The sequence below is a fragment of the Myotis davidii genome, unplaced genomic scaffold, assembly GCF_000327345.1.
Source record: "Myotis davidii unplaced genomic scaffold, ASM32734v1 scaffold329, whole genome shotgun sequence".
Classification (NCBI taxonomy): Eukaryota; Metazoa; Chordata; class Mammalia; order Chiroptera; family Vespertilionidae; genus Myotis; species Myotis davidii.
In genome coordinates, this window is record NW_006300374.1 from 382,767 (window position 1) to 402,701 (window position 19,935).

The 19,935-nt window shown below is 40.4% G+C and overlaps 1 protein-coding gene across 1 annotated transcript in view; it reads right to left on the reverse strand.

The window, feature by feature from the left end:
• Window positions 1-19,935, reverse strand: part of WEE2 (WEE1 homolog 2 (S. pombe)) — a 23,863-nt gene that overhangs the window by 3,288 nt on the left and 640 nt on the right. The window contains exons 2-6 of the mRNA XM_006777087.2: window positions 13,551-13,931; window positions 8,341-8,537; window positions 6,394-6,442; window positions 4,097-4,269; window positions 2,556-2,677 (exon numbers count right to left, since the gene is read on the reverse strand). Of these exons, the coding sequence (XP_006777150.1) occupies window positions 2,556-2,677; window positions 4,097-4,269; window positions 6,394-6,442; window positions 8,341-8,537; window positions 13,551-13,895 (886 nt within the window). The 5' untranslated portion in view covers window positions 13,896-13,931. The remainder of the gene's footprint in view (window positions 1-2,555; window positions 2,678-4,096; window positions 4,270-6,393; window positions 6,443-8,340; window positions 8,538-13,550; window positions 13,932-19,935) is intronic.

Sequence of the window (19,935 nt, forward strand, 5' to 3'; positions counted from 1 at the left end):
ACGGTGAGGCGGGGAGGGGGAACAAGCCACTGGCTACTCTGCTACCTTACAGATACTTTGAACTTATCTTTTGTTTAGAGCCACAGGGCAAAGTCTCAACATGAAGTATCCATAACTACAAACAAGACAAGGTAGAAGGCCATTCTTTATTTTCCATGATCAGTTCACATTTGAAAGGTTCAAAGTGTGTGAATTACATTTGACAAATCATAGTTACATTTTAATTGGTAGGTACTCAGTGAAGTTTGAGGACCACCGTTATGGATAGACTGATTCCCCATAATCCATCACATCCAGTCCATCTGGCTTTCGGGGCTTTCTAGATTTCCCACACTTTACTTTGTTAATCTTTCCTTCTGTAGGGGTCCCCTTGGTCCCATTGTCTCCTTACTGTCTGCTAGGCTAGACCCACTGCCAATACCATCCTGCCCTGTGCGTGTGGCTGTTTTCCTAACTGGATTCTTCCTTTCCCTTCCCTATAAACTCTCCTAATCCTTCAGCATGGTCTCATCAAGTCTTACCTCCTGTAGATTTTCTCAGGCTATTCTAATAACACTGACTTCTCCCTATGTATGGGGCATTGTCACTGTGCTAGCATTTGACATAGATGGTTGCTAATTCTCAAACTACTCCCTGAAGTCATTACTGCAGTCTCTCTACTCAGTGAGATTAAGTGACATCCCAGCGATCTTACAACTAGTGTGCAGCAAAGCTGGGTATCAACCTCCAGGCCTGCCGACTTCAAAGCCCTGGCCCCTTGTACCACTCCACGCTGCCTCTTGCTCACATTCCTCTTCTCTCGACCCTTTTTATCCATGGTTGTACATCTGGCTCTGCACCTAATTGTTTCTTGTGTATTCACTGTCACAGAGCAAGTGGAATAAAGCTCCTTGAAGATAAGGACTTATCTCACTCTACTTTCTTACCCTGGAGCAGTGGTTCTCAACCTTCCTAATGCCACGAACCTTTAATACAGTTCCTCATGTTGTGGTGACCCCCAATTTCATTGTTACAAATTGAATATCATTAAAGCATAGTGATTAATCACAAAAACAATATGTAATTATATATGTGTCTTCCGATGGTCTTAGGCGACCCCCGTGAAAGGGTCGTTCGACCCCCAAAGGGGTCGCAACCCACAGGTTGAGAACCGCTGCCCTAGAGCTTAATAAGTATCAATCCTGTAAAAAGTATTAAATGTTAGAAAGAATGAAAATGTGATTTGTAATAGGAACAATCACTCCGTTTCTTTTTTTTTGAAAATCTGAAATCTTTATATTGCCTCAAATATGTTTTGTTTTGCTTTATTGAGTAATTTTTATTTGATATTATCCTTGTTAGTAGCTAGAAGTCATAGAAATAAAAACCAGTATTCTTATAGAGAGTGGAGTAATGGAATAGGGAATCTCAGGTCACGATAAGAGGAAATTAGGAAGAGAAGATGACTAAAAAGTTTCTACCTTTCAATCCTAAGTATAAAGATGGGGTCCATTTTTTTTATCCCCAAAAGACATAGAAAAAGGGATTTGGGGTGAGCCCGTTGGAGGAAATCCCCCACAAAGTTCACAGGTAAGGCTACAAACAAACCAAGCTATAAGAAAACAACAAGGAAATGCCAAATAATTGCTGCTACCCAAATGATGACAAGTTTCTATTCAATATGGTAGTACTTTTTCTACTTTACCACTGAACTTTCTGATGAAAAATATTTCTGAGCACAACAACACAAAACTGCTGTCATGTCAACCCCTTAGTCATAGATTAGAAATACATTAAACCATAAGACCACTCTGTAACTTAAATAGCCCAGAACAACAGTTTTACTGGTTACTGTGTATGTACAGTTCTGTATGTACCTGGAGTCACTGGAGTTTCAACCCCAGCCCCCTCCCCATGCCCTTACTCTGGTGAGAACACTGAGGCTCATCAGCTTAAGAAGGAGCAAGAAGCAGGAACAATCCCCATGTTCAGGAGTTGGCTGTATACATTTACCACCTCCTACCCTCTTCCCTCCCTAAAATTGTAGGGACTATGCTTGCATCTTTTAGAATACCTAGTAAATGTAAAAGGGCGATTTACCACTCAAATCACTAGGGTAAAGTTCTTTCTCTAGTGTTAAGTAAAGTGTGAAGGGAGTGAGAGCTTCTATGTATCAGCTACACATCAGCTTCAAAAGAAATATGTAATAGCATAAACCTGAAATTCCTTTTCAACTCGGTTCATTTCCTCCAGCTCTTTGCATCCAAGCAAAACTGCAGGGCAGACATTTTAGGTATGACTCTGCTACACCCAGCATAAACTACAAGGAATAGGCAAAGGTTTTTTTCTCTGAAGACTTAATAGTTCATCTCCCATCCTGGCCAGGTAACTCAGTTGGTTAGAGCATCGTCCCCATAGTCCAAGGTTGCAGGTTTGATCCCCAGTCAGGGCATATACAAGAACCAACTCATGAATGCATAATTAAGTGGAACAACAAATTGATGTCTCTCTCTCTCTCAAATCAACTTAAAAAAAAATTCATCTCCCTCTCCATAGACATTAGTCCACATACTTACCATTGCAGTATTCATTCTGAATGATCATGTGGTCATCTTCTACCCAGGCAGAGTAGTAACGTACCACATGGGGGTGATGACCAAGTACCGCATGAGCATACACTTCATGCAAAACCGAATTCCTGAGAGATAGAAAAGCATTGAGGAAAATGAATCAGGATAATATGCATGCAAATGTTTTTTGAAAAGACAAGATATGGCTCATTATTAACAATGGCAGAACGCTTATTGAATGCTCACTACTTGCTTATTATTTCCCCCCTAATTTTCATAATGATGCAGTGAGATCCAGTGGCAAGGATAAAGGATTTAGAAAGGTCAGTGAATGGTCCAAACTCAAGCAAGTGATAGTAGACCTCGGACTAGACCCTTAGTCATCTTGACACCCAAGTACACGTTTTTTTTTTTTATTAAGCATGGCACAAATAAAGAGGAGGCTTAAGTGGTGCTACCTCAACAGCAGACGTGCTTTGGATCTTTATTTTACTGTATCATATTAAAATATCGTGATGGGCTTCACAAGAAGGCCACCATGGACTTGATTGTGGTAATTGTCATGAGCCGTCTGTCTTCTCTATGAAGGCTAGAGAGTCAGAGTCAATATTAAACTCGCCAATATGTAGTGAGGGGACACTCTTGGAAAGAGATATTTATAGTGGAACACGAAATCCAACCCCAAAAAAGCAAAATACAGTATTTGGTGAGTTTCAGTATAAAAATGATGAATTCTAGCCTGGCTATTGTGGCCTAGTGATTTAGTATTAACCTATGAACCAGGTCACAGTTTGATCCCTGGTCAAGGCACATGGCCAGGTTGTGGGCTCAATTCCCAGTAGGGGACATGCAGGAGGCAGCCAATCAATGGTTCTCTCTCATCGTTGATGTTTCTATCTCACTTTCCCTCTCCCATCCTCTCTGAAATCAATAAAATATATTTTAAAAATGAAAGTGAAAATGAAGGATTCTAAAATTGATAATTTCAGATTTGGCATAAGTATTACATCCCCACAATTAATAAAAAACAAACAAACATTTTTTGAAAATGTTTGTTATCCGTGTGAAAAGGAAGAACAATTATTTCTGGGAATGAAATTTAATTCTGTTAATTTTTCCTTCCTTATAGTCCTTGAAACTTGACTATAAAATTCATTATTAATGCAAAGTAGAGATAAACCATGGAGTTAACTACTTGGCAATATTTCTGATGAACTAAACAAAAACCATAAGATCATTCCATAAATTTACTAATTATTAAAAAGAAGTAAGACCAGTAGTAAAAGCCACAAAAACCACACACACACACATACCACAAAATGACCTGAAATGATCATGGTATATTTTAAGAAATAATTTACATCTGATATGGAAAACTCAGAAAGGTTATAAAAGTGAGACAACATACAATGGAGGGGGTGGGGTGATTTTTAAAAAGTAGTAAATGTTTTTTTTAATGACATCAGTGCTATTATTTAAAATATTTTGACAAGAAAAAGCTTTCCAAATCCAAGTTTGTGCTTCTAGCACATTTCAAAGGTACTCACTCATTTGATAATTCTGCAAAAGAGTTCGTGGAGCGTTTTATTGCATAGACACATCCATCCAGCCTCTTAATGCACTTGTAGACTGTACCAAATTCCCCAACTCCAATCTTTTCTACCTCCATGAATTCTTTTTCATAACGGGAAGTCATGTTGGTTTCTCGTAGAACATATCTCTGAAATATTTTAATAAAAAGGTTAAAATAATCCTTCCTAACATGTTATGAGCAATAAAATTGAGGCATATTATATTTCTATATTTCTCTAAGTTTTCAAGAAGACTTCTGGGGCAAATCCATTGGATTTTATCTGTGTTGATAGTCATGGTACCAAGAACCTCCCCAGTTGCCGACTACCTTCTCTGCACTATATTTTCCTATCTGATCATAATATTCTTATCCGTGTGTTCCTAGAGGGGATACTTCTACTCACAGCCAGAGCTACCTTACCGTCCTCAGGTGAAGCAGTGACTGGGAGCTGGGTAGGGCATGTTAGGGAAAAACACAAAACAACCTCCCTTGACAGTAGTCTACAGGTCTCACACTCTGGCTGTTAATTATCTCAAGTTGAATAAACATACTTGGGTTCAATTTGCTTCCTCAAAAATCTTAGTCTGGAAAACAAAATTATCAAATTTATTATTTCAGATTATATGCTCAGATATAACAACCACTCCTCCTATTGGCCAAGTCGCAACATCACTGATTGCCCAGCTAGTAAATAACCTCAGGCAAATCATTGAATTTTTAATCATTTTTCTCATCTCTATGAACTTCATCAGGTTCATAGCAACTACTCCTCAGGGTTCTTTTAAATACTACTCAAGAAAAGTTGTGTGTGTGTGTGTGTGTGTGTGTGTGTAACAGTACAATGCCAAGTACATAGTAATTTCTCAGTAAACGGTGGCTCTGATTTCCATAAATTTATATGAACCTCAATCTACACTGATTTAGCTCCACAAACCCAACATTTTTCTAGTGTCTCCATAAGCATGAACTTTTAAATCTAACATTAAGTTTTAAAAATCTTGACTCTTACTTGCACTTCATTTTCAACATCCAATATCAGTCAGTCTTCATCAGTAAGATCTATACTTTCCATTGCCCTTAGCCAGTCTCAAGCTCTGTTTCCTCCATGTCTGGATTTGCTGTAGCAACCAGCCCTCTCTCCATCTCCTCTAATAGTAAGAATTATTTTTGAAAAATGACCCTGCAGAATAGGAAACACCTCATTGTTTCCCACGAGGATTCCAAACTTCTGATCAGAGGCCTCAAGGCTGTCTACCAGTCGCTCACCCACTCCCTTCCCATCCTCATCTCAGACACCTTATAGGCCAGCTTACCATCCACATCATTCCCCAACCTCAACCCTTCTCCTTCTCCTTCACCTTTTGCTTGCTGAACATTAAACATAGCCATGTTTTCATGATAAAGATCTTAATGGCAATGGAATATTCCCCTCACTTTAAACTGTAATTTGCTTGGCCATTCTATTATTGGACATTTAGTACTCTCTCCTCTTTCATTTTATTTACTTTTTTTTTGCTCTTATAAGTCTGCAATAAACACTTCTGTGATAATATTTTCAGCATTATTTTCTTAGGTTAGATTATCAAATGATAGATATTGGATCATAGATTGTGAACATTATAAAATCAATAGATACTGACATATTGAAGAACTAAGATTTTTATATATAAAAGTGGTTTCATGCCATTTTTCTCTGTTCTATTTTTCTATTTTGGGACCTTAAATATCTTGATTTTTCCTTCACTTCTCTACCCTATGAATACAGAACTTCCCCCCAGATCAAAGACAGAAGCATTAACCTTTCATATACAAATACTCCAAAGTAATGATTCAGCAATAATGATTCAGCATATATCATACAATGTCTGGCAAAGTTAATAACTAGCTAGCCTTGGCCAGGTAGCTCAGTTGGTTAGTGCATCATCCCAATATGCTAAGATTGCAGGTTCAATTTCCAGTCAAGGCACATAAAAGAATGCATAAATAAGTGGAAGAACAAATTAATGTTTCCCTCTCCCCCTTCCTCTATAAAAAATAAATAAAATAAAGTAACAACTAGCTAATAATATAGACCCTGATGAGAGTCCAAATAAATTCATCTGCAAAGCAATTTGCTACAAAGTGCTGGGGGTAGGGGGTGGAGTGAAGAAAGGAAGGAAAAAAAAGAGGGAGGGCGGGAGGAAGAGAGAGAGGACAGAGAAGAAAAGGAGGAGACAGAGGCAGGAGAATGAAATGACCGTTATGATAGCTGGGCCACAGAACTGTGCTCACCTTGGCAGGCAGCCCTTCTACTTTGCCTTCCCCCGGATCAGCTTCCTCGCTTAAAAATAAAAAAAAAGTGATATCAACACATGATCAGGATTAGCACTTAGTGATCCTGGTACCATGCTGGTTTCTGGGGCCATGAGACTAAATAAGACAATTCCTTCCCTTTTTCAATTTATATTTGGGGACAGGGAAAAACAGAAATTTTAATATGAGAACCCAGGTGAGGATAAGAGCAAGATATTAAGGGATACACAGACAGCATCCAATTAATTATTTCAAACATAAAAGTATTTCCCCAAAGAGAGGATATGTAAGCTAGGCTTCCAAGAATGAGTCAGAACGAGATAAAGGAAAGGAGCGGGGTTTTAGGCAAATAGGACAACGTCTGCTGAGAATCAGAGGCAGGAACGCACACAGACAAAACGTGAAACTGTCAGTGCTCTTCACTGCCACCTACACATTCTCCTTCCACCTCCCCCAGAACCTGGCTGTGCACCTATGAGGGTCCTGATAAACCAGAAATATAGCAGAAGGAGCTCTGACCCTGGCTAAGATATTGTTGATGACCTTCTTTAAAAAAATAAAATATTTTTAAAGAAACATTTTTTAACTACATAGAATTTAGAAACCTTAAATAACAAAGAATGTCAGAAACAATACACAAAGATTAAATAGAAATTATAAAACAAAAAAAAACAAAAGTTGTTGTAAAAATCTCAACTCTCCTAATCTATGAGTGTAATGCCAAGCTAATAAAAATACTAGTAGGTTAGCTGAAGTCTCCGACAAACCTCTTTGGCATGAGCAGTTGCATCCTGAATCTTTAAGCAAGATTTTAGGTTCTATCTTGCTTTCAGCCAAGCTATAGATTTTTCTTCTGGAGAAGTACAGAGTATTAATGGCAAATGGAGGGCATCACACTTGTGGAAATAAATTGATACTTGCCATGTGTGACCTAAATTGGATATGACATTTGAAACTTTATTAAATACAATAAGAAAAATGCCCTCTCAGCACTAAGCAACATTACTAAAGTGTCGCCAATTTTGTTGCCAGGAATTCAGATGAACTGTCTAGTCCGGCTGGCTTCAGTGCAAGTGAAACCACAAATTCTGATGACTTACAAATACTCCTAAGCAGCTAAAACCAACAGAATTCTTGGTAACAAAAGTGGGTGGTTTACTTATGCTGAAGTCCTGTTTACTTAAGATCCAGGAGGCAGTGTTGAGAAAACCTATTCTAGGCCTAAGGCTGGTTAATATATAGTCATTGATCCCCAAAGAAACAACTTAAGGTAACACATTAAATGCTCTGCAAACTTCAGATTGCTAGCTGTGCATTTATTTTGCCAAGTACATTATCAGGCACAGAGACTGGCTCATTTTAGAGGTGGTTTCTTTCTATGAAAAAGGAGCCTTGGGGGGACATGGTAAAGAAATGTCCCTGCATGAGGCACACAGTGGTGCCGTTTGGCTTTTACCACTTCTGAAAGCAACACTCTTCTCTTCAGCCAGTCTTCCAACACCTGCAGAGAAGTTCAAATCCTTGCCCCACAGCTCTCATCACCAGTCAGACAAGCTGGACTAGACACAGTAACAGACTCTTTGAAGTGTGAACTGTACTTTCCCCAACTGCGAACCTTCTGTTGACCACAGGAGACCCCTTGAAGGCAATTCCACAGCCCATTTAACTTCCTAATGGAAGTCAGAGGTCTGCTGTCCTTTTATAGAAGGCACCTCACAGTACACTTCAGGATGGAAAGATGCTAGAATCTCTGTGACAACCCACGCAAGGGGAAACCAACATTGACATTCAGAAAGGAGGGGATATGTAACCAATGCCAGGTTCCTTCTAAAAGAGTTCTTGCTCCTAATCTCACTTCAACATTCTCTCTTCCTCTTGACCATAGTAAGATCAGTTCTCAAAAATCACTGGCCACGGTATACTTACAGATCTCCTCGGATTTTCCTCTTGCCACTGGATTGACGGAACTCTTTTCTATAGGACTCTGGGGTGAAGGGATTAATATTAACCAGAGCTAATGAGGTCATTTCATCTGTTACGGAGACAGGTGTGAGCCTAAAATGCTTAGAGCCTCGGGAGGGCAGCTTCCCTGTTGAAGAAATCATGGACTGGCTTGGCTGGCCCTGAGGATGACATAAGGCAAATCAGGATGATGCTAGTTAAAAAAAAAGTTCCATACCAGTGAGCTAGTTAATATTTGAACCAAAGACTGTTATTGATGAAAGGGGACTTGAACGTTACCTGGTTCAGTGCAAACTAGTTGCTTCATAACTGGTCCTCTGGTGAGAAATACAGATTCCCAGTCTACCACTAGATATTCTGATTCATGGGACCCACACAGAAATCTACTGTCATTACACTCCCCCTCTTTCCCCTAGGCCAGTGGTTCTCAACCTTCCTAATCCCGAGACCTTTAATACAGTTCCTCATGTTGTGGTGACGCCCAACCATAAAATTATTTTCGTTGCTACTTCATAACTGTAATTTTGCTACTGTTATGAACCGTAATGTAAATATCTGATATGCAGGATGTATTTAGGCGACCCCTATGAAAGGGTCGTTCGACCCCCGAAGGGATCACGACCCACAGGTTGGGAACCGCTGCCCGAGGCACTTCTGATCACCAGCTTGGAAAACCACCAAATTGAGTCCCACCTCCAACTTGTTAAGGATGACATTTAAGCTCAGACAAATGAAAATGACTTTAGGAGACCTGGTCCTTACATTTCAGACTGTGCATGTTAACGCCCCCACATTCATTTATCGAAATATGTGTTTGCTGCTTACTAAGTAGCTGACTCTGAGCTGGGTGCTGTGAGGGGTGCAGAGATGAATTCCAGCTCATAAATGGTCCATTAAGTAGCTGTTCATTGATGTTTCTCTTTGTAAGGGAAAGATTTCATAGACTCAACAGGGAGGAAAATATTTCCAATTCCTCTTAAAACGTACGCACCAAATGAGAAGAGCTCCATTAAGTGGGGTTAAAAAAAATAAAAAAATGGAGAAGTAATGCTCTAAGCCAGCCGTGGGCAAACTACGGCCCGCGGGCCAGACCCGGCCTGTTTGAAATGAATAAAACTAAAAATAAAAAAAAATAAAAAAAGACCGTACCCTTTTATGTAATGATGTTTACTTGGAATTTATATTAGTTCACACAAACACTCCATCCATGCTTTTGTTCCGGCCCTCCGGTCCAGTTTAAGAACCCATTGTGGCCCTCGAGTCAAAAAGTTTGCCCACCCCTGCCTAAGCACTTGGGCGCGAAGGCTTTGCAGTGGCTTTAATTAGTACGTCAATGAGAAGAAAATGTGCAGGACTTACCACTCCACGTAGGTTACAGTAAGAGAACACAGGCCTAAAACCTACCCAGAACTAAACCAAAAGACAGAGGGGAGAGGTCAAAGACAGAGAATTCTGATGAGACAGCAGAATGCCATTATGACCTAGATAGCAGGGGCCAGAGGAATACCTGTGTCATAGGTCTTCAGGAGTACATGGTAGACACAGGGGCCATGATAAACCTCATAGTATAAGCATTATACTGTGAGGCTCTTTCTTAAAGAATCCTACTCTCTCATACTCTCTGCCCATGACTTTTCAATGTAGAAGCAGAAGGTAGATTACAACATGATTCACTGCATGCAAATGTAATTTAAAGAATGTGAGGCTACAAAAAGTGAATATTGAACTTATACATATTCACTAGGTGATTGATACAAGCAGAAATGAAGGAAGCACACATAGTAACCTAACATTTTTTAATTGATTTTAGAAAGAGGGAGAAATATCGATGTGAGAGAGAAATATCAATGACAAACTCACAGTCTTCCTGTAAGTTTATTATAGGGCTGAGTATTGGTTCAAAAGAAGTACAGCTGGATAATATTTCTGTTGTCAATGTGATTCAGGAAATGGACCTAGAATGATAGTGAATCATTATCTGAGAAACAGTTTTTTGTGATGCTGATCATCATATGGAAAGTAAAGCACATCTATCTACTATAAAAAAGATAGTGGGGCATCCACACCGGGAATGCTGCACAGCTCTGGGTGCCTCACCCCTAGGACAGCAAAAAAGGCCTGGACATTTTTCAGATAAAAGGAAGGAAAAGTGTTCACATTAGGGTAGATAATGTCTGAATTCCTTCACATTGGGAATGTGAAGGCTGGTAGATTCTGCGAGCTCCACTTAGACTAGAGGGAAGGATATTAGTTATATTAATAAAGATTGTATTGCCAGAATGACAGAATTATGAGTAATCCTTTTGAAACCTATAAGAACATAGTTTTGGACCAAATTCCTGAAAGAAATTTCATAAAAGTAAAGCAGATTGAAAGTTTCTGGAAAGATGACCAGGTTGAGGGTATAAATATGGTCCAGAGAGTGGAGCTAATTCCATAAGTTTAACACCTCTATTATAGATGATTAGCGAAAGAAAGGAAGTTTGGGCGACAGCTCCCTGACTTCTGAACATGGTGTGAGAAGGTGGCAACCTCCCACGAAGGCACAACATCATCAGTGTCTTGGGACTGGGAAAAACTTCAAAGGCCCAGTCACTATAATTAGTGCCCTGGTGCTCAAATCCCTTCTATGTCTCTATCAAGTGGTCATTCAGTGACAAGGGCCTTACTACTTCCTAAGGAAGCTCTACTGTCTCTATCTCCATCCAGCTAGGAAGTCCTTATGGTGAGCTGAAGACATTTTGGGTGATTTCTGGCCCTATCCTTTGGCAAAGCTAAACTAAACCAACATTCCTTCCCTATGCATCCTTGACTTGGGATAACATCTCCAATATTTATTGCAGTAGCCTCCCTCCTCTGACCCTGAGCCAAACTCTGTTCTTCATAAAGTATGTACTTTCCTAGTTGAATTTCTAGTTTCCCTCCCAAACTCTGTCCTCTGTCTGTCTCTCAAATCTTGGCATTATTCAAGACTCCTAACTCAAACCACTTCCCTCCTTACTCAGGCTACATGAACTTATCCACCTAAAGCTTCAACAGCTCCCTAAATGCTGATGGTGCCCATATATTGATCTCCAACTTAGATTGTCTCCCTGTACTCCAGACCCATTTATCCAATTGCATGACATCTCTGCTTTTCCCAAACCTGTACATCCTCAAGTGTCACCTGTCTTGATTCAAGGTATCATGTACTCAAACAAGAAGCCTGGTTGCACCCCAGCTCTCTCTTCTTCCTTCAACTCCTCCATCAAGTCAGTTACCCATTCCTAAACATCTCTCAATTTATTGCTGTTGTAATTCAAGTCCTTCTCCTTTCTCAACAATTCCACTGTGAATACTGCCTTGCCTCCAGGATCTCTCCTGCTCCATTCCATCCTTCATATGAAGGTCATGATTTTTCAAAGGTGCCTCTGCTCAAAACCATTTACTGGCCTTCTCAGCACTTTTAGGATAAAGTCTTGATCTAGCTCCTGCCTACCAACTCTGGCGTCACTGCCTGCACTTTCACATGTATAGACCCTGTCACTACTGAGTAACATGCAGTTTTCCAGGGGCAGCATGGTCTTCCCCCTTGACAATTTGGTAGAAGCTTTTCCTTTGGCCTCAAGTGCTCATTCCCTTCTTCTTTGCCTGGTAACCTCCAACTCATTCTTTAAGATTTCTCCCAAACGCTGGTCTCTTGGGAAAGGCTTCTCTGATATCTTGAGACTTAATTTCTAATTCTTTCTCATCATGTAGTACCACTCCTCTAACATATCTGATCTGAACTGTAATTATTGTTTCAGTATTGTATGTATCTTTATTTTGTGGGCACTCTTTGAAAGCAGTAAATGGGTGTGACAGCTGAGGGTCAGCTAGCATATCAAGGTGTTCAGTTAGTTTTTAAATGAATGACTAATATACACACCATGTCATGTTTTCTCACCTGTGTACTTTTGCTCAGCATCATAGTCTCTCAGGCCACTCTACTTTCTATATGTTAAAACCATACCAACTTCATTGACCTTCATATGCTTCCTTCACCTTTATTTCTTTCCTGATCACCACTGAGAAGCAATCCACCCAGTGAACTCTGACCACTCTGGAAGCACCTATTACATAGTGTCTATAGGCACATCTCCTCTTTCTCAGAGACTATCTTATGCTCCTTGCCCACAGTAGGTTCTCAAAAAAAAAAAAAAGGTCAGTGGATGATTGATTGGTAGGTGTTAGGACCTTTGAAAAACCCACCGATGGACACTAGAGTAGTTTGTCTACAATTCAGACAAGAAGCTGAGTATTTCCTGTAGACACAGTGCCCACACTCAGCAGGTACTAAAGAGACCTGCCGACAGTGCCTGTGCTGCAATCAGAAGCACAGATGTTACGATGATGAACTTAAGTACCTCAAGCTGAGCCAGCAGAAAGTAGAGCTAATACCATTCCTGAGGCTCACACACCACAGCACCAGCCTGTTAGAGGTAGCCCTGTCCCAGCCCTGGCTTAAATAACACAAAAAATGTAGCAGGAGACCAGTTACAACAGGACTAGAGGAGTATGCCAACTATTCAGGACCTTTGCTTATCAGCAATCCTCAGCTTATACTGAAGTGTCACAGGTTACCTCTTTGCTCACATATAACAGAAGAGCCTGAACGTTACAAGGCCAGGGAAGGGAGAGGACTTCCCTCTGGGAAGAGCAGCCATAAGGAGATATGAATATGTTCAAACAGAGAATGTGAACATTCTTATATTAGAAAATATGAGTAAATAATCATAAAAGAATAGTTGGCATAATGGAAAGAATAGACTGAGACCAAAAGATCAGGTTTCTAGTCCTGTCTCTGGCATTGACCTTGATTTTCTCGTGTACTGTGCACTTGGGGTGGGCTCTAGATCTCAATATTCCTTCCAGTGCCGATATTCTTTAACTAGGAACTTTCCACCCACCCAACATTTATTTGTGGCCTCCACCAAATAGTTGCTGGCAGCAGTGGTTTTGGGAAGACAGCTGGTGAGACATTTAATTCTGTTTTCTGATAACCTGAAGCTCTTATTTATTTTTACCAATAAATACGGAATTGGGGAGAAGACAGCCTGGGAGGCAAATCTGCCCTATACACATAATGGACCGGTCCTCTTTCTCTAATAGCTGAACTGAAGGAACCTGGGCCCCTCTCCCCAAAACTTACTCACTTTGGGAGTGACAGGACTCTCGCAGTACAGCAGCTTGCTTCCGTCATCTGGCTGGGCTGGTGTTGTAGGACACTTGGGTGGTTCTGACACCAGGGTCCCAAAACCAGGCTCTGGACTCACTTTGGCTTTTTCCTGAAATGTGTGGAGTCCGTGTGCGTCCCTCAGGGGTATCCTGGGTGGTGTAAACGGGGCCTCTGAATCCTTGGATTCAGACTGCTCTGGGGTGAGGGTCTGGGCCTCCCAGCCCTCCGGTGCTTCCTTCTGCTCTTTGTTCTCACTCTCTTCCTCAAAACAGGAGAAGTTTAATTTCTGCTTCAGTTCTTTGTTAATACTGTTGTCATCCATCTCAGCCAAAGAACTTTACCCAGTAGGCGAGAAGGCCTGTCAGAGGGGCACAGTATCAAGATGCAGAAGTCGGGAGAGAACTGAGGCCAGCCAGTTCCGCAGTCCTAGCCTGCCTTTCCCGCTGCTCACTCACCGCTGCATGAGGCACACCCTTCATTTTCTCCCTTAAGGACCACGTGTCCTAAGATCTCAGCTTGTCCGTATTTCCATTCTGATTAAAGAAAGTGCCAGCAATGCTTTGAGTAATTAAATTCAATTTATGTTAAAACTCTTGTGGACATCACACATAGTCTCCCTGTACCCATGTGCTACAAGTTCATTATTGGAAATAAATCATTTTCACTCTTTCATACCTGCCATTTAGAAATCTCCCCTTCCCCTATCTCCCACTCCCTACTGATGGCTAAAAGGAGTTCATTAGAATTCAGCATCACCTGGGTGTAATAATGATCTTTAAGCAGCCTCTAACACAGTGGTTCTCAACCTTGGCTGCACATTAGAATCACCTGGGAATCTTTTTAAAATCCTGATTTCTGGGCCTCATCCTCCGGAAATTCTGTTCCTTTGTTACCAATGTTGTGGCCTCACCCCATAACAAAGAAATAGAATTTCCGGAGGATGAGGCTCAGAAATCGGGATTTTAAAAAGATTCCCAGGTGATTCTAATGTGCAACCAAGGTTGAGAACCACTGCTCTAACATTTCAAGGCTGGAGTTCATCTCCCTAATGTACACACCTTAGGTCTTTGCCAGATACACCTTCCTTAATTTCAGCCCCCCACAAAGCCCCAGCCACCCTCCCACCTCCAGGTATTGACAGTTAAAACTTTCAAGGAAACATACAAATTTTCAAACTGACAAAAGAAAAGCTAGAAAGATCAGTAACACATAGAAGCAGATATGTATCCCTTGAAAATGGCAATTACTTCGGCCTCCAAAGCTTTATTTTGTACAAACATGTTTTTTTGCAGTTTGGATATGTTTAGCATACATTATTCAATTTCTGTCTCAGAGAGGCACCCCCCCCCCCCAACCAGGAAGTGTAAAAACTCTTTGAAGAAAAAAAAAAGTCACCCATACCACTTTATAAGAGAAAGTATGTGAAAGGCAGTCCATGAAAAAAGAAAATGATGTACTGGAGCCCCTCCATAGGCTCAGGTAACACACAGGAGAGTTATTTACATCATAAACATGGGCCCAAAGAGAGAGAAGTCCTGAGGGTGAGTCTGATCTTGTCCAAAGCAAACTTAATTTCCCTTCTCTTGATGATCTTTGGTTCCCCTTTGCCTGTCACCCATTTCCACTTTCTCTCTTCACCAACCCCTTCACCACTTCTCTCTGTCACTCCTTTCCCGTTTCCCACCTGCTTGCCCCAAACCTCACAGCAGTCGGTTCTCCACCCAATAGCCAAAGGGATGCTTTTTAAAGGATCCTGTCCTCAGATCCTCTGGGGCCTCCCATTCCACTCAAAATTCACAGCCAGCCCTGGTACCAAGGCCCCCAGGGCCTTAGGATCCACCACACAGCCTGTCTGATTCCTTACACATCCGGCTCTAGACTCCTTCCTGTTCCTCCAGATGCCAGTCTCCCCCACACGTCTCACTCATTGGGCTTCCTCCAGGTGTCCTCTCAAAGGTTATTATCAGAGAGGTCTTCCCAACAACCCCACATAGTCCCCATCACGCATCCTCTGACCCCTTACCCTGGGTCACGTTTCTTCACAGCACTTAGGGCTATCATATATTACATATCTAAAGGTTCATTTAAAAAAATCCCGTCTCCCCTATCCCATCCTCAATAGAATTTAAATACCATCAGGACAGGAACTTAACTCTTATTCAATGTTCTAGCTCCATTACCTGGAACAGGGCCTGACACATAGTAGGTGCTATGAATCAAGTTGCATGCTGTACATTGTATGTATCCTCATGATGGACACTATCATCAAAGGAATATCTTTTATGAGCTTTCAGATTTTTAAATTTCAACTCCAATACAAATTTCAGAGGCCTGAAAGGCAGGGATATGTTGATTTTAAGTAACTCAGTAAATTTGAATATATATTCTATTTTATCAATCCCTACACCAACCTAAGCTCAGCCTCTGAGGTATATAAGTTACTGTCCTTTCAACACCAACAAGTGCCTGCAGCCCAGAAGATCTGGGAGAAGTGAAGAGAAATATCAGTGCAGATGGGGCTGTTGTTGCAGCTACTGTGGTCTAATGCATGAAATAGATGTTAGGAAGTCGGGAATCCGAGACAGATCAGGAGCCCCAGGATGTCTCTGGATGGCTTTGGGTCCGCAGTATCATGGGACAGGTAAGGGTGTTAGTCCCTAAACCATTAGGAAGATTATTTTCTTCATCGCCTCCACTCACATTCTTAATTTCACCCTGTTACACCTCAGCTTGTCCCGGAGTCTGACCTCCTATCTGGACCACTAGTGTTTGCCCTGGTCAACTAATTATGCAGGCTGATCATGGAGGTGCAGAAACCTCACCTGGTAGGAAGACTGTTCCTGGCAGAGAGAATAAAATGGCCTAGTTATATAAATTGGTTGATTCTTCTCCAGTGAATATGTAATTCTTGTGCCATTTTAAGGGAAAAAATATCTCACTTTTTTGGAGGGAAACTGGATAAAATGATTTTAAATTTCAAAAGGAAAAATAATCTTCAAAGAAATAGAAGATTTAAAAAAGAGTAGACTACCTTTCTCAGAAATAAAACTAAGTTGTACCTGCATATTGATTTTTAAAGTATATTTTTATTAATTTCAGAGAGGAAGGGAGAGAGAGAGAGAGAGAGAAACATCAGTGATAAGAGAGAATCATTGATCAGCTGCCTCCTGTACACCCCACAGTGGGGATTGAGCCCACAACCCTGGAATCAAACCGTGACCTGCTGGTTCATAGGTCAACACTCAACCAATGAGCCACACCAGCTGGCTACATGTATATTATTTTATGCACATATACTTAGTGTGGTGGTAGTGTAAGAATAGACAGGTCAATGGTGAAGAATACATAGGTTAGTAAATATCAGTAATTTAATGTTGTTTTTTAAAAGGGAATTATAATCATAGGACCCAGAAGGTTTTTTTATAAGTGGTGTAGCAGTTATTGGGTAACTATTCAATTAAAAAAAATTTAGAGTCTTATTTCATATCACATATAAATATTGAATAGATTAAGATATCAAATGTGGAAAATCAATAAGTAACTAAAGAAAGAAAATAAAAGTGAATGTTGGTCAAATTTCTGGGTGGAGACCAACTTCCAAATGTTAAAGCAACACAAGAAATCACCAAAAGAATTGCTGACTTTGACTACATAAAATTTAGAGCTTTAACATTTCATCAAGCAGTTAAGCAGCATTAAGCTACACAGTAAATTGGAAATATTAACAAAAATTATGCCAGCCAAAAGATGAATATTCTTAGTGCATACAGAAGTTATGCAAATGCAAATTGATAAGAAGAGCATCAAGACCCCACAGGATAGGTGAGCAAAAGGCATCATGATCAGACAATGCACTGAAGAGGAACCACAGTCAATAGCATATACTTGGAAACTAAGATTAGATGCAGTCACAAAACATTATCTTAAAGCAAAATGTCATTTACATCTGAAAAATTTGCAAAAAATATTCTAAGTGGCAATATCTAACTTGGACGGGAATGAAATTAAATTGATGCCCTTACACACTTGTGAGTCAACAATTTGGCAGTACAACCGAGAACCTTAAGTACATGAATACAGTTTAACCCGGTGTTCCTACCTCTGGCAGCCTGTCATAGTCAGCAACCTCAATGGTTGGTTGCATTTGCCCTGCCTGTCACCCCTCATTCTTGATTTCATTTACTGCTTGCTAGCTGTCTTCCCTGCCAGGCTGTAAGCCTGATGAGAAGGGACGTCTGTCTTCTCCACAGCAGGGCTTGGCGTGTAATAGGTATCTAGTGTTAGTTCAGAGTGGAATTTGGCCAATGCTTTAGGCACAACAAAAAAAGAAAGGGCTTGATTTTCCAACAATGAGAGTGAGAATGGTTAAGTAAACTTTCCAAACATACGATGAAAACCATTAAAATAATGCATATAAAAAGTTCTAACAGTATAGCAAAATGGTCATGTTCTGAGGTTAAAGAATAAACATTCAAATTATATATAGTATGATTTCTACATGTAAATATAGAAAAGAAAAATATCTAAATCTATCATGTATTCTAAGATATACCATTATTTACCTGCAACTAAGAATAAAAAATGCCCATGATGGGTAATCTAAGATGATACACTGTATACAGCTGTGACAAATAAACCTCCCATGCGGAGAGGGCCAGAAACTTGCTTCTCTCCATTTTGCCATTGGGTGAAGGGAGAAACAAACCCCACCAAAGAATTTGAAATATAATCCAGGGATCACCCTAGCTTGCATTTTAAATTCATACTACCAGCGTGGTTCGAAGAACCTCAAGCAGAGAATTTAACTCAAAATAGTCTCAGCTTGGTGGTGTCTCCAGATGGCTAACAAAGGCAAACACAGACCTCCTCTGTGAGACCGGGACCTCCGTGGGGCCTGCGGCAACTACAAGTCACCATAGCAATGTGAACAAGTAAACATTTTGCATCCTAGAATTGATGAAGTAGGACCAGTAAAATCTTAACAGGGGCCAACTCAGTGGTGAGATTATAGATCAAAAATACTTTAATGTATTTTATATACACGTTATTCATTTTTAAATATATGTTTATTGATTTCAGAGGAAGGGAGAGGGAGAGAGAAAAACACCAATGATGAGAATCATTGATTGGCTGCCTCCTGCATGCCCTCTACTGGGGATTGAGCCCCAACCCAGGCTTGTGCCCTTGAGAACCCCATATGTCAAAATTTAAAATAAAATTATTTTACTTTCCACATCCTAAATATATCTTCATTATATAAAATACACCCTGTAAAATAGATCCTCATTAACATTATCCTAGGGTCTCTGAATGTGCATGCCCTTCATTCCTTCTTGCTCCTTACACTCATTTTCCACCAGAGCTATTCTAATAGCTAAATTCAATGAGTTCCCTTCCTACCATCTTGTGAAATTCAGTAGACACAGAGAAGATAAATCTCATGGTCAGACTGTGAATGTGTTAAGAGGGGTGTCATCATTAACATTTTGAACACCTATTATGTACAAACTACTAGGTTAAAGCTGGCTGGAGGGGTCAGTTGTACAGAGGTATACATCTCTACTTTCATTCATTTAGTTGACAAATACTTGGTAAGTACCTGTTAGCAAGGCAGTGGGAATTTGAAGCTAGACATGATGGCTGGTGAGCTAGAACCCTCATGTAAATGAAATATGGAAAAGGCTCTAGGTTTAGAGTTTGGACATTTTGGCCTCCTGTTTAAATAGAAAATTGATTGGGATGAGTATTTTGAATTTTTTTCCTGGCATATATACAGCTTGAGGATATTAAACTAAGGGATGCTGGGGTGGGAGGCTGGACTCACACAAAAGACCAGGAAAGGAAAGACCCTCCGGGGAGAAAGAGGAAAGTCACACCTAAAGCTGGTGTCTTTGGAACTTGATGAAGGATTTTCTAGAACTCCTTTCTGTATTTAAAATAACATCTTGAATGGCTCAACCCTTGGACAAATCTGGTGGCTAAACCACTCTTTTACGGGAGGGGAAAATAACTAAGAATAGCTATTAAAATAATGAGAAAAAACATGGTGAGGAGGGGGACTTGTTCAGATACCTAATTCATCCAAGGTTCAGGAGGGTGGGCAGCTTGCCCCTCTCAGAAGGATCCAGTGGACTCATGCTAGGTGTTACCCAGAGGGCATTTATGAAGAGTCTTGTCCTGTGTGCCAGAGATGCAGTGATAATATGATTTAACCCCTCCTCCCAAGGAGATGCTCAATGACTGCCCAAGGCTGCTACTTCAGGCTAAAACTATGACAGAACAATAATCTATTTATGCAGCATCCCCCCCCCCAAAAAAAAGAATAGAAACTGCTTTAATCATTTATAGATTTAGTTCAACCT